Source organism: Equus caballus, chromosome 5 (assembly GCF_041296265.1).
Source record: "Equus caballus isolate H_3958 breed thoroughbred chromosome 5, TB-T2T, whole genome shotgun sequence".
In the NCBI taxonomy this organism is placed as follows: domain Eukaryota; kingdom Metazoa; phylum Chordata; class Mammalia; order Perissodactyla; family Equidae; genus Equus; species Equus caballus.
In genome coordinates, this window is record NC_091688.1 from 83,293,570 (window position 1) to 83,309,037 (window position 15,468).

The following is a 15,468-nucleotide window of genomic DNA, read 5'->3' on the forward strand; positions in this document are numbered from 1 at the left end:
GCTGATGATTCTGAAAATATATGCAGCTTGTCATCATTATTCTAAATGTTTTGGTATCAGAAATACTTTTGGATGCTTCATTTTAAAAGAAAGCTTCCCCATCCTCCAGATGCTTGGCTTTCAAGCAAACAAATTACAGATGTTTCACTTATTAAAGTTATGTAGAAAGAAGCTAATTCTCTCTTTTTTCTCTTTTATTTTGTTTTTTGCTGATTCATACAATCTGTAGAACACAGGGAATTTTAAAGGCGTTTTTCTTTGTCAAGGAGAAGTGCTCCTCTTGCTGTGGCTCCCTGAGTTCTATTATGTCTCTGCTTATTTTAATCGCTCTGCTTGGAGTGTTCTTTCTCCATCCTCTACTTACCAAGATTTTATGTTCTCTGTAGGCCTATCTCAAGTGTCAGTCTCCTTTGAAACCTTCCAATTCATTCGTTGGAATGAATCTCTTTCTCCTCTGTACTTCTTATAGTCTTTTGATACTTCCATTCTGCCTTACATTTTACTTAATTATATAGATATAGATATAGATTTTTTCTGCCCACTATAAAATTCAATGAAGAAAAGGATTTGGTCTTGTTGATTTTTTTTTTTTTTTAAAGATTTTATTTTTTCCTTTTTCTCCCCAAAGCCCCCCGGTACATAGTTGTGTATTCTTCGTTGTGGGTTCTTCTAGTTGTGGCATGTGGGACGCTGCCTCAGCGTGGTCTGATGAGCAGTGCCATGTCCGCGCCCAGGATTCGAACTAACGAAACACTGGGCCGCCTGCAGCGGAGCGCGCGAACTTAACCACTCGGCCACGGGGCCAGCCCCTGGTCTTGTTGATTTTTATTAGCCACCATATCTTAAGTTACATTCCCTACCTTTTTAAATAAAGTTTTTTTAAAGATTTTTTTTAAATTTTTCCTTTTTCTCCCCAAAGCGCCGGTACATAGTTGTGTATTTTTGGTTATGGGTCCTTCTAGTTGTGTCATGTGGGATGCCACTTCAGCATGGCTTGATGAGTGGTGCCATGTGTGTGCGCAGGATTTGAACTGGCGAAACCCTGGGCCGCCAAAGTGGAGCGTGCAAACTTAACCACTCAACCATGGGTCCGGCCCCCCCACCTTTTTTTTAATGAAAAGATTGATCTATAACTTCTGGAAGAAAAGTAATAAGGTGAGGGGAAGTTATTCATACCATTAACCTTATAATTTCATGTTATTATGAAAGCATTTTAAGTATCTCTGTTTGGAATTACTGGGTGAATATTCAAATGAAATAACAAAGATTATTTGCTTACTTTAAGGGTTTCATTGGCTCCCCTGGAGAAGTAGGACAACTAGGACCTGAAGGAGAAAGAGTAAGTTCATTTGCTTCAAATATTATTTCTAAAGTGATATATTTATGATAATATACAACAGGGGTCATAAATTCATGTCAGGCAGGTCATCTCACTGAGTGAAGCAAGCCAGCTTTAAGAAAAATCACCTACCAGAAATATAATTAGACTTTCTTGAATTTTGTTTTAAGGAAGTAAGGTGATGGAAATATATATGGTTAGCTATTTTAAATTCACTTTTTCAAAAACACAAATTGAAATATTAAAATATCTAATTATGAAAATTTTATTTTGTAATTCATTAATCTTTAATTTAAGTGTCAACTCTTGACAGGTCTTGTGTTTTACAATGCAACATGCAGAAAATAATTCACCCTCAGAAGATATATATTTTTGTTTAATAATGCAAGATGGCTGTTCGTAAATGTAGGTATTTGTGAACAAATATAGAATCTTTGCAAAATGGTTTGTTATACTTAAAAAAGTTAATCAAGATATGTAAAGAGTTCTGGCATTCCAACTTCATCATATCTAGTTTTCAGTGCCATATGCATTTCACTGTCAATATTAATTGAAAAAGTAGAAGTGAACAATATTAATTTATTATGCGGTTTGAAAATAGAGAATCATAATCAGAGTTTAACGTTCAACTCTATTGTTATATGAATCTGTTCAGGCCAAAGTTTTCATTTCTGGAAAATGATTTTTTAAATGAAAGTAAACCAGATTATTTTTTGCTAGATGAATTTCTCACGTGTATAGTTTATTGAGTGAGGTAAATCACATTTTCTTATAATTACACATGAATGCCCCCACGGAGAAGAAATATTCAGAGTTTAAATGTGCTGTAATGACGATCAAAACGTCCAGTCCGCTTTGGTGTGACAAGGTGAAGATTTTCCCTTGGTGAACATACAAGTCATATTTTTCACTTGCAAAAAATATCTATAGTGTGATCCCACAACCAAACCGCTTAACCACCATATGAAACTTATAGATGATGTTTCCAATTCACCCTGCAAAGAATGAATTGCTTCTTGTTGACACAAAGAAGTGTGTATAGTTTACGTTGTTAATTACTCTGCTGCTCATGATGCAATCCTTTCCTGACCTTTTGGCATTAACTTGTTTCTAGTAAATGATGTAATAAATAAACCAAAGTTATATATCCTTGTGAAATGTTATCATCTTGGATTTAGGAATCACAGTATTGACACTGACCATCAATAGGCACACTACCTGTAGTCATACTCAGTAATTTTGATCAGTCAATATGAAAATATCAAGACCTGTCTCAAATTATAAATATAAGACCATCTGTGATTTTGTACCTTTCGTGGGTACTGTGTCCTAATACTATTTGGCCACTTTAAAATTCTCATTCAAACTGTGAATGATATGGCTAATTGGGTGTTGTTATGTTATAAAACATTTAAGTAGAGAAAGGCAAAGGAAAATAATACAATGCTAACCACTCCTGAAAACAAATGGAAAGAAAAAGTCCTTTCTGGAAGTCAAAAAAGTGCTTATATAATTCTGTCTGCATTATTATTAGGTTTCCTGCTGAGATTTAGTGAAGCTACTAAAGTTTTAGGAAATAATCTTTAAAAAAAAAAAGTTGGCTTATTGTATAAAAAAGTATAAAGTCGTAATGAAATGAGTCCTATTGCTCACCTATGAACTTTTCTTTATTATTATAAGTTTCAGGTGTACAGTGTTATGATTTGACATCTGTATACACTACACAGTGCTCTCACCACAAGTCTGGTTACCATCCACCATCATACACTTCACCCCCTTCACCCATTTCACCTACCCCTCAACCCCCTTCCCCTCTAGTAACCACTAATCTATTCTCTATAGCTGTGAGTTTGTTTTTGTTTTATTTTGTTTCTTTCGGGGTTTTTTTTTTTGATTCCACATATGAGTGAAATTATACGGTATTTGTCTTTCTCTATCTTACTTGTGTCACTTAGCATAATGCCCTCAAGGTCCATCCATGTTGTCACAAATGGCAAGATTTTATTCTTTTTTATGGCTGAGTAGTATTCCTGTGTGTGTGTGTGTGTTCGTGTTCTTTATCCGCATGTTCTTTATCCATTTATCCATCGATGGACACAGGTTTTTTCCATATCTTGGCTATTGTACATAATGCTGCACTGCACATTTGTTGTTAGTGCCATCCTTGTAACCCTGTGTATAGCAGTGTGAAACCCTGTGCTGTCTTTTTGCACCATTCTCTCACTTTCCAGCATTAACTCAGACAATGCTCTGCTGCTTTTCATAGGATTTTCAAGGCCAATTTTTTCAGAAGTGGGTGGCCACGTCCTTATGACTCGTCTGCCTTAATCTGGAAACTCCACTGATACCTGTTCACTATGGGTGCCTCTGCTGGTATTTGAAATAGTGATGACATAGCTTTCAGCATCGCAGCAACTTGCAGCTGCCACAGTATGACAACCGACAGACAGGTGGTGTGGTTTCCTGATCACAAAATGAACCACATGCTGCAGCAGTGAGGGTGCTGAGTCTTAACCACAAGACCACCAGGGTTGGCTGCAGTGAGCATGGGGTTGCCTGTATCTTTTTGAATTAGTATTTTCATATTCTTTGGGTAAATACCCAGAAGTGGAATAACTGGATCATATGTTAGTTCTATTCTTAATTAATATTTATATCCTTTTAAAGCATTTTATACTTTAAGCTTTGCAACATGGAGAGAGAGACTTGTCTAAGACTATATACAGGTAGTAAGAGCAGAGGCAGGATTTGAACATAGATATTCTGGCTCCAAAGCCTGAGTGCTTAAGTACCATGCCCTACTGCTTTCTACATGACCAGAAATCCACAGATTCTGTGGAATCTAGGCACAACATGATCTTGAGCACAGTGATATCATCTCCTTCTCTCTGCTTTGCCTTTTACTGTAAGGCTGCTTCCCCATTTGGTTGCAAGATTGGCAGTGCGAGGGCTAAATGTGCCTTTGTTTATGTCCAGCCAGAGATAGGGAGACGGAGAGGAGGTAATTGTCCCTTAGGTATGGAAAATAAGGCCTTCCTGTTTGTCTGGTTGTACCAACTTTGGTCGTGTTCCTACCTCTCAACAAATAACTATCATTAGAGGAATGTCAGGCTCCCCTTTGGAAGTACAGATGGGATGGATTCCTGAATAAAATCAGGATTCTGTTATGAAGAAGAAAAGGGGCCACTTCAGTTAAATTAATATATTGAAGCTTTTCCGAATATCACACCAGTTTAAAGATCAATTTATTTCTCTCCTTGGCATACTTCATTAATTGGTGTTTGGAAAAAAAAAGATCTGTAATAGCTCACTCAATCATTTATTCAAGAAATATTTACTTTTGACTTTTCTACATTCTAGGGTGTTCCTGGGGTCCGTGGAAAGAAAGGTCTTAAGGGAAGACAGGTAATTCGATTCTTGTTTCTTGAGGTTCCGTTTAGAACAACATAATCTAATTATTTGCATGTTTCTCACCTATTAAAATATGAAGGTAGTTGTTGTTCTTGTTGTCCACAATCCATCTCATTCAATGGAGTTGAATTTTTGCTATTTTAACAGTCTATCAAATAATACCTGAGAATGTAAAGGAAACTTTAAATTAAAAAATAACTTGAGGGGCCGGCCCCGTGGCGCAGTGGTTAAGTTCTCAGGTTCCGCTTCTCGGTGGGCGAGGGTTCGCTGATTGGGATCCTGGGCAGGGACATGGCACCGCTTGGCAAAAGCCATGCTGTGGTAGGTGTCCCACATATAAAATAGAGGAAGATGGACATGGATGTTAGCTCAGGGCCAGTCTTCCTCAGCAAAAAGAGGAGGATTGACAGCAGTTACCTCAGGGCTAATCTTGTCAAAAATAAATAAATAAGTAAAATAACTTGAAACTTAACACTTCTAATCCATTTATACACCAGTGGAAGAGACCCTTATTCCCCTGAAAAGGCACAAAAGTGTCACAGAAAATAGATGAACAATTTAAAACACTGGCAGTAACATCATTCACCCTCACATTTTAGAGGTTCTTAAAATGCCTGCTTCAGATGTTAGGTCAGAAACTAGTTTGCTACAGCTTCTTATATTTTCATATTAAAAAAGAAAAGTCAAAGAAAGTAAATTTTGCCAGATGATATAGTAATGTCAGAGATGGGAGGAAATTTTGACATATCCAATACCCCATCATCTAACAGATGAGAAAATTGTGGTTCAGTGAAGCATCTTCAGGTTATCCTGGCTGAGTTGGTATAGCTCATTAGCTATCTGCTTTTCGCTTGTGCTGTTTTTATCACTATTCAACGGTACTTCCTAGGGTAAGACATTCTGTGCTACACTGTGCTCCCTAGTCTCTGAGGAAGGAAATTGAGTTTTTCATAACAGCTTTTCCAAGGTTTTGGTGTATATAAATAAAATATTGATGATAATGCTAAATAAAGGATTACAAATCTCACCACAATATTTATATCCTTTTAAAGCATTTTATACTTTAAGCTTTGCAACATTTCCTGAAGACAGATTAGAATAGGTATTAATGTCACCATTATATAGGTGAGGAGAATGCGCTCAGCGATGTTAAAAGACTTGTTCAGGGGCTGGCCCCGTGGCACTCCGCAGCAGGCGGCCCAGTGTTTCGTTAGTTCGAATCCTGGGCGCGGACATGGCACTGCTCATCAGACCACGCTGAGGCAGCGTCCCACATGCCACAACTAGAAGAACTCACAACGAAGAATACACAACTATGTACCGGGGGGCTTTGGGGAGAAAAAGGAAAAAATAAAATCTTTAAAAAAAAAAAAAAAAGACTTGTTCAGAGTCACATAGTTAAAATTGGTAAAAATCAAGAATTGAGTCCAGTTCCTCTGAATAGAAAGGATCCTGCAGGATCCTTTTCCTTACTCCTTAGATATTTCTGCTGTCTGTCTTCTACTCACATTGTTTAAAAGAGCATGATTTATGTTTTCATACCCTTTGGCCAAAATGTGATAGAATTATTTTAAGGTTTCACTTTAAGCCTTTTAATGTAGTATTAAGATAAACTTACCAAACTGTCAAGAAATAAAAAATAAGCCATTTTGTTTTCTTGTATTTATGTTCAGCTTTAAAGTTGACCTTACAGCAATTATAACAAGACAAACTGTTACCATCTCCAGTACCATCATCACCATGTTTTATTCTCAAGCACTCTGCTAAATATTTTGTATGCCATCCCATTTAATTGCACTCTATTATACTTTGAAATGTTGGTATGTTATTTCTTTACATTTTAGCCCTCATGCACATACCCCAACAGAAATACCTTTCTATTTATCGACTCATCGTGTGTTAAATAGCTCATCTAAATATGCAAATGTGGGCTGTCTCAAAATTGACAGTAGGTGAGGTTTATCTTCTTTATTTTTGTTTTCTCCATTCTGTGTCTTTATTTTTTTGTCCTCCTCTTATCGAAGTATGCTATCAGTAAAAGAACTAATAAAGTTATTTATGCTACTATATAAATTACATCAAGTGCTTTAAGTGTTACCTTAATCTGCATAGTGGAATTTTAGGCATTGGTGAGAAAATGTTTTTGTAAAGCCTCTGTGGTATATCACTTAGGTAGCTACCAACTTCATTTATTAATATGGGCTGGTCTTATATAGATATTAATTTTGTCTTGGCAATGTATTTCTAGTTTCTAGTTTTCTACTCTGTAGTGGGCTGTAAAATTATCCATGGAAAGTTTTAGATAACTTCTGGTTTCTTACCCTATAGAGAATTATAAAATTATCCAACAGATGCTGTTGAATTCAAAAGGGGAGTTTAACAAAACTGTAGAAAAATCGTGAATGGAATGATTACTGGGTTCTTTGTTTGATTGCACTCTTCTTTATATTACAGAATTTGTAAAGTTCTTTGGCTTTGAAAATATATTCCTTTGTAATAGATTTAGATCCTTAGAGAAATTATATTTGAAAAACACATGTATCCCATTTTTCCTAAATAGTGTTTATAATAGAAAATTTGTCTGGTGCTGTAATATGTCATGTATGCTATATCTACTTTTTCTTGTTTTTACCACAAAATGATTTGGCCATGTTTATGAGGAAATCGTTGTACTTAGAGTAAGATACAGTTACAGCCGCAAGTCAAATTATGCCAAGGCTGACCTCAGAGACTTTTCCAGAATATTATCCTATGTATAAATGCTCCCCTATGTCCTGTTTATTATAAGTAAAATCATCTTCAAATAACTTTGACATTAAGTAAGGGCAAACATGTTAGCATGGGATATTAGGCATCATGGTACAGTTGGATTTCAGTTTAGAAGGTTAAATTCCATGAGCAGAATGATCACTTATTACTGTTTTAATAACAGTAAAAGGAAAATATCTTTGATACTATTTCCACTCTCTTGATGTGGAAATTATTAGATGTGTGGAATACAAATATGACCACTTTCTCTTGGTAATTTATTCAATTATGTATGCTATTTGTTGTTATATATGAAGTAGATATTCAAATACAGAGGCAGAACTAAAGGATTCCAGTCCATTATAAAGAAGACAACAGAAGCTTATACATCTGAAAGGATATGACAGAAACCTGGAAATGCTGACATCTGAAAGTACCCATATCTAAGAAGCTTTTGGCTATGCAGATGTCAGACTGTTACTTCCAATTTGCTGCTGGTTTCAGAGCTAATTAGAAGTGTGGGTTGGTGCTTAGGGTATTCCTTTGTGGATCCCATGTTATTTCATTTACTTTCATTAGTATGAATATTATTAGAAGATGTACTTTATTAAAATGATCACTCCCTTTTAGTTAACTCAGTTAGTCTTTCTGTGTGTTAAATGAGCTTGTTTCCTTAAATTTTAGGTAGATAGAAGTAGTCAATCTTATGATCATAGAATATGATTCAGTTTTAAATACTTATTATAACGTGATTTGTAGAACAATAGTAACTCTTTTTAGATAACTCCCTAAGTTTTATGTAACATTTTACACTTAGATTTTGTAAATCTCTGAAATATAGGCCAGAAACTGCTAAAATGAATTACTTTACTTTCTCTGTTATGTATGACATGAAACACTCTGACAATCAAAATAGTGAAGGTAATAGTCATAGAAAGTTCAAAATCCAAGTTCAAGTCTTTCTAAATATTAATCAGGATGAGCTTCTTTGGACTACTGAGTTGATTTCTAACCTGTGAACTAAAGCTCTGTGTTTGATGTGTATAGTTTACAAAAATACTAAGATTTTTGTGTGTGAAATTTTTGCGTACACATATATATCATATCTTATATACATATAGCACAGTAACATAGAGGAGTAGTAAAAATCTTGTCCAAAATTGTTCAATGAGTTAGTAACATTGCTAAGCTTAGATCTGGAAAGATATTGCTATAAATCATTTGCTCATGCTGCTGTAAATCATATGCTTATACCGCTGGCTAAATGATCACTTATTTCCCTGAGTAAACACTAAGCATGGAATTAAGTTGTTGTGAACCAAATTCCTTAGTGATGTCTGTATTTTTTAAATGAAATTATAGACTTACAAGTAAGAGATCTCTTCTCCTAGACAGTATGAATATTATATGAGTGCTATTGAAAATGGAGACATTTTAAAATAACGTATTATTTTGGTTATTTAAGAGTTATTTATTATTGAGCCACATACTGGTATTTTTAAATTTAATGTTTGTGTTAAAAGTTATTTCATTTTAAACCTTATTTCCCAGAAAACTCCTTTTTCCGCCAAATAAAACATTATGTTTCTTCTGTGTTTAAGATTGAGTTGACATTTGTAACACAATGTGTTTTGTTTTTTCAACCAGGAAAAGTAGGAAAACTGGTTTTTTTGGGATAGAATCAAAGAATATGTAAAAGTCGTTATATTAACAAATCCATTTGTTCCTTTGTCTTAGCTTGTTGTTATTTTAGAAGTTTTTTTCTTCCCTGTATTATGGCTATTTTTGATTTCAGGGTCTTAGTATAAGGTACTTGTTAATCAGTACAATCATTTTTAAAGACCTCCTGTAGTCAGTTACGTATTAGTTAATGTTTGTTTACTCATGCTTTTGGATACTGAAATATAGTTTTTACCTCAGCCTCTCCTTCCCTCCTACACTCCCCATATGTCACAATTAGATCGAAATCCTTATTGTCAGTTAATATTAGAGGATAGCCATGGGGCTCTAGGTACCTTCAATAAACCCAGCCTTTGAAGTTGGGGAAGCCCAAGAGGCTGTTAATCCATTCTTTTTGCTATCTGTAGATACAACTTGAATTCATCTCAAGGTTTTTCTCAGATAAAAACAAGGTAGTAGGCAGTCTTTACTGAACAGGACTCTTTTGAACACTGTAGAACTACTGTTCTATTTTACGTGCTTTACTGTCTATATATATTTGAGAAGCTTCTTGGAACATATCTGATATGAGCCAGATTCTTTAAAAGCATAAAACCATCCACTGATTTATAATGGAAAAGAAGAATGCTGTTTTTTAAAAAAAAAAAAAAAGTAGGGGAGGCAGAGAGAGAGGATTCCTATGCATTTATTAACTTCAGATTTTATATATATTACCTAATTCCAAGTGGCTTCCATTTTAATGCAAAGTTTCCAAACTTCATTCTGTAGTGCTACAGTTAGGAAATTCCATAGTTGCTTTTTAAAAAAGCATTTTACAGAGCTCCCAAATTAATTTAATCAGTAGTCTCTTGCACTGAGTTGGCTGTGAAAATTTATATGACTCCACAGCCCAAAATATTTATACCAGAACTGACCAGCTGCGATTGAAGATAAACGTGAAATTGGAGATGGGATTTACTCTCAACAACACTGACAGAACTGTTGTCAAAATTTAGAGGTTTTTCTAAGGACTTTTTCAGACTCGATAGGAATAGCTTATAAATAATTAAATCATATTACATTTAAAGTTTTGACAAAGAGAGAAAGTGTACTCAGTTTTCTTCCTATGAAAATCAAAGTATCACAGCCTTAGAATGATGGACAAAATAACACCCTTAAGGTGACCAGACTTCAGAGATGTTTACTTTTCTAAGTATAGAAAGGAGTGTCTCCTCCTCTTTTCTCATATGTCTTTCAGTTAGAAGAGTCTATTTAAAGTAAACTATATTTTAACTTCTAACTCCAGTGTTAGAATTTCAAAATGTAAAATTCTTCTGTTTGACATCTGTTATTAGTTTCTATCCTTAGCCTAAGACAATTTTAAATACGTGTTGCACGGTAGTGTCTCAAATACATATATTTTATGGAGAATTTAGAGACAGTGTCTTCTTTGTCCCAGGAGAAGGTTGCCGTTAATTTGATCATAAAGAAAGTACTACTGTTGCTAGAGCATTATGAAAAATTGCCATTAATTTTTAAGTGATTCTGCCTCTTTCACGAAAAATGTATCTTCTGAATTCTACTCTACTGCGCATGGTCTGTAGTAACTATATTTGGCTAATGATAAGCTTGACAAGACGTAGAAAAGAGCCCAGGACTTTGAATTAAACCCATTTTCAAAGTTGAGACAGCTACTGAGAAAAGAAACACCCAATGAACTACAGCTGATAATCTGGGGGAAGTCCAGGCAGAGCGTGATTTCACAGAGATAGGACACCAGCAGGTGGAAATTCAGGCAGACACTTATTTTCAGGGCAGATAATGGAAGGGAATACTAAGAGAGTCTTATAGCTTATCAAAATCAGAAATGTGAATGCAAATATGGCAGTGAGGCTTGGCTTGGGTTCAGGGACTGTATTCTCTGTGTGAGAAAATGGCAAGAATAAGGTGGGGCCCTTATGATTAAGGGATAAAACATGACGTTGTGTACCAAAACTTGTTTCTGGATGCAAGAATAAGGCAGATTCCAATTCCCAGAACTGGAGTACAAGGTTGTAACCAGTCTTTAAGAACAAGGCAGGAACTTAAACCTGAGAACTGTGGCCCAGATCATAGCTAGGTTAACAGTAAGCTAAGTCTGCGAGAATTGGGCTAGAACTCCTTAAATTCTTACCTAAGTTTAAAATTAAATTGTCCAGCTATCACGACATGGTTGACCTAAATTTTTCTACCTGTAAGGAAAAGAAAAGGACAGAGACTGGATCATCACTGTAGCCTTTTTCTACAGTAATCATGTTTCTTTTTTGAAGGATTTTAAAATATCAGGATTTCTTGGTAAGATGTATTCATGTGTAGACTATGTAGAAGTAACTACTAGGTTTTATTTTAGCATTTATAAACCTAGGCAAGTTAGTCTGATCTTCTCTTTTTATTGCTTAGTCTTGGAAAAAGTTGAATTTGTTTTTGTCGGTAATGCCTGTTTAGTGAATATGCCTTTTATGATCATTTTTATTTATCTTCACTTTAGACTGAATATGTTGTTTCTAAATTATTGTTCTTTAGAAAAGAGGAAAATATGTTCTTAGTTAACTGTAGTCTTTAACAGAAAAATTTTGCATTGCTTTTATTTTTAAAAATTCTATAAATGTAGTCATTCACATTTTATGGTTATTTTGGTCCTCATATTTTTGTAATTATTTTACATGCAGTATTTTTTCTAATTCTTTGTAGAACTAGGAAGATAATCCTTTTAGTAGACTTGCTAAGCAATAAGTTTTCCTCTCTTCCAAGATATTTAGATATATTACCAAGTATAGTATCTGTGTGTGGTCTAAATATTAACACCACATATATATTTAGGGATACCAAGTCTAGAATACTTCTTTTGTTCTTAGTGTTTGCTAACTACCGTATTTGATAACAGTACCATTCTTAGACCCAGGCAAAAGAGAAAGTTGTTCTGGGCTCTGCACTTTAGAGAGCCCTACATATCACCAACAAATAAAATAAATGTATTTTAAAAAACACATGCATGCCCTTGTCACTCAGGATCCAGCACTTAGCATTGGCAAAGTATGATGTGTAATCCTGGACATCCTCTTGTTACTGTGTATTAGTTATCTATTTCTATGTAACAGATTACTTCAAGTTAGTGGTTTAAAACAGCAATAAATATATATTATTTCTCATAGTTTCACTGGGTTGGAAATTTGAGAGTGGCTTCTTAGGGTGAGTTTAGCTTAGGGTTTCCCATGAGGTTACAGTCAAGATTTTACACAGGACCACAGTAATCTGAAGGCTTGACTGGGGCTGGAGGCTCTGCTTTTATGGTGGCTCACTTATTGGCTGGCCAACTTGGTGCTAGTTGATGGAAGGCCTTATTTCCTCTCCAGGGGAACTCTCCACATGGCAATTTGAGTGTCTTCATGACGTAGTTGATGGCTTCCACCAGAGTTAGTGGTCCATGAGAGCAAGGTGGAAGGTATAGTGCCTTTTATGACCTAACCTCAGAAGTCACACTGTCACTTGTATATTCTGTTGGTCACATAGGCCTGCTATGATTCGAAATGGGAGGGGAATATACAAGGGCATTAATACCAGGAAGTGAGAATCATGGGGGTCCATCTTTGATTCTAGCTACCACAATTTAATTATGTTCGGATCTTGGAGAAATTCTTCTCCACATCTCTTGCCTATAACCTCATGTCTGATGCCATGAAGGTTTGTAGGTGGCACCAGTGCCAACATTAGAGACAGAGACTTTCAAGATTGTAGTGAGTATCTCAGCAGACGGTAGAAGCACTTAGGTAAGAGGAAAGATGAATTAATTATCTAATTCTCCTTTCAGCATGAATGCAGTATAATCTTGTATAATATAGTACTGTTTCCTGGTAATCGAAAGCTTCTATTTTTTTGCTTGTCTTTGTGTTCTGATTTATGTGTTCAGAGGAAGTAGAATTAGTGCTGTTTGCAACAGCTACATCCAGAGACTGAGAAACGTTTTGCATTATTAAATAATTCATATTACTCTTGAATTTACATTTCATAGGTATAGACACAGACTTCAGGAAGCATGATAAAAATTCTTTACGTTAGCAACTAGATGGATATGAAATGCTAGAATGGTGAAGTTTTAAAAATATAGATATTTAGATTAGACAGTTTGTAAAGGAAATATAAAAAGTTTAATTTATGTAACTAATATTGATATTAATTATAATTTGTAATAGAAAATAAAAAGCAGTAGAAAATCTTCAAAGAGGTGACCTACTTAAATTTTAAAAATCTAGAAGCAGTGTGAGTAGTCATATTGAGCATTATTACCGCATAGTGAAATTTGCAAATAAGACTTTACATATCCTCTATTTAAAGATTTAATTACCAATGTCATTAGTTTTTTGTTTATTGCTGCATAACAAATACCACAAACTTAGCAGCTTAAAACAACACCCATTTATTATCTCACAGTTTTCATGAATCAAGAATCCAGTTGCTACTTAACTGGGTCTTCTGCTCAGGGTCATATGGCTGCGATCAAAGTGTCAGCTGCCTGCAGGATCATCTAGAGGCTTTGTTGGGGAAGTGTTCATTTCTAAGCTCATTCAGGCTGTGAGAAGAATTCACTTCTTTGAGATTGTAGAATTGAGGGCCCTGGCTTTTTGCTGGCTCTTTGCTGTAGGCCAACCTCTGGTCTTATGGACTGTCCACAGTTCCTAGAGGTCACCCACGGTTCCCTGCCATGTGGGCATCTTGGACACAGCTGCTTACTTCATCATAGAAGTCTCTAGCTCCAGGCTGCTAAGATGGAGTCTTATATAGTGTAACATAATCATAATCACATCAGTGACATCCCATAACCTTTACTATTTTCTGTTTGTTGGAAGAAGCAAGTCATAGACCCACGCACACTCAGAGGGAGGGTAGCACACAAAAGCATGAACAGCAGGAGGTGGGAATCATAAGGGGGTCTTAAAGTCTGTCCACTACACTGATCAAACAGTGGAAGTAGCAACAAAATTATTCACAACTTGAAGAGGTCAAATGAAATTCCTGAAATATCATATTCTCTATAAAATAAAATTTTATAACTGATCAAAACAATGAAAATGTAAAAATTAGAATTATGCACAATGCAGAAGCAACAGTGTAACTCTGGCATGCTCATTAGCAGACGATTATTTTGTTCATGAAATTGGCAATTAGGCAAGAAAAGCAAAAACTTGAACTTTCTTCTGGATGATAATCCTGGAAAATGGCCATTATATTCTTTGGCAGTGTGAGGAGACTTCTAGGAAGACACAACTTGATTTAAAGTAATGGTTATCATTTTCCACTAGGTAAATATGAGAGAAAATTTAGTATTTCATTTTTCAACAAATTCTTTCAAGTGGAGAAAGAAACTGTAGAAGCTATCTTTTGTCTTCTGAGTTCAAAGGCAAAGGGTTTTGTCTCTATTGTTCTGTATTTCACAACCAATCTTGAAGGTTGTTTTTCAACAGTGAAGATTTGTGGCTGCAAACATATAGGTTCATTATTAAAGGAAGACAGACCCTCTCTTGCATTAAAAAAACAAAAAATCATGCATGTAGTTACTAGAATTGAAATAACTGACTAAATAGCAAACAAGCAATGACGTATTCAACAACATAAAAGATTGTCATGATGTGTGTGTGTGTGTTTGGTAGGGAAGATTCACCCTGAGCTAACATCTGTTGCCAGTCTTCCTCTTTTTTGTATGTGAGCTGCTGCCACAGCATGGCCACTGACAGATGAGTGGTGTGGGTTCGTGCCCAGAAACTGAACCTGTGTTGCCAAAGTGGAGCACACCGAATTTAACCACTAGGCCACTGGGGCTGGCCCAGCATGAGGTTTTTTAAGAAGAAAATATATATTCATTATATAGCCAAATATAATGATGTTGTTTGTGGCATTGACTGTACTTTTCATAAAACAAAGTATGTTTAGATTTAGTAGAAATTACTTCAAAAATTGATGACACATGGTCCACATGTAAGAAGGATAAAAAAATAATAAATGATTTCTATCTAGAACACAGAATTAAGAATAAAATGAAATGTTTAATGGGTAGTAAAGTGAGAAGAAAAATAATACATAAAGATTTTAAAAGTAGATATTACTTAGTTCAACTAAATTGTTTCAGTGGCAAAGTCAAGTGGAACTAATATTTATTATACATCTTGTTGAACAAGCAGAAGAATAGGGAGTGAAATTAGCGAGTATTTCATTGTTTTTATTTGGATTGTAGAAAGTACAGGTTTTGTGGTAAGTGGAGAACTGATCACAATTCTCTC

The 15,468-nt window shown here is 35.2% G+C and overlaps 1 protein-coding gene across 17 annotated transcripts in view; it reads left to right on the forward strand.

The window, feature by feature from the left end:
- The window catches only part of COL24A1 (collagen type XXIV alpha 1 chain), a 349,220-nt gene that overhangs the window by 76,901 nt on the left and 256,851 nt on the right, over positions 1 to 15,468 (forward strand). For all 17 annotated transcript variants that reach the window (XR_011438845.1, XR_011438846.1, XM_023641737.2 and 14 more), the window contains 2 exons: positions 1,286 to 1,339; positions 4,700 to 4,744. Coding sequence is in view for 13 of the 17 variants with exons in the window: in XM_023641737.2 (XP_023497505.1) it covers positions 1,286 to 1,339; positions 4,700 to 4,744 (99 nt within the window). In the remaining 4 variants the exon portion in view is untranslated. The remainder of the gene's footprint in view (positions 1 to 1,285; positions 1,340 to 4,699; positions 4,745 to 15,468) is intronic.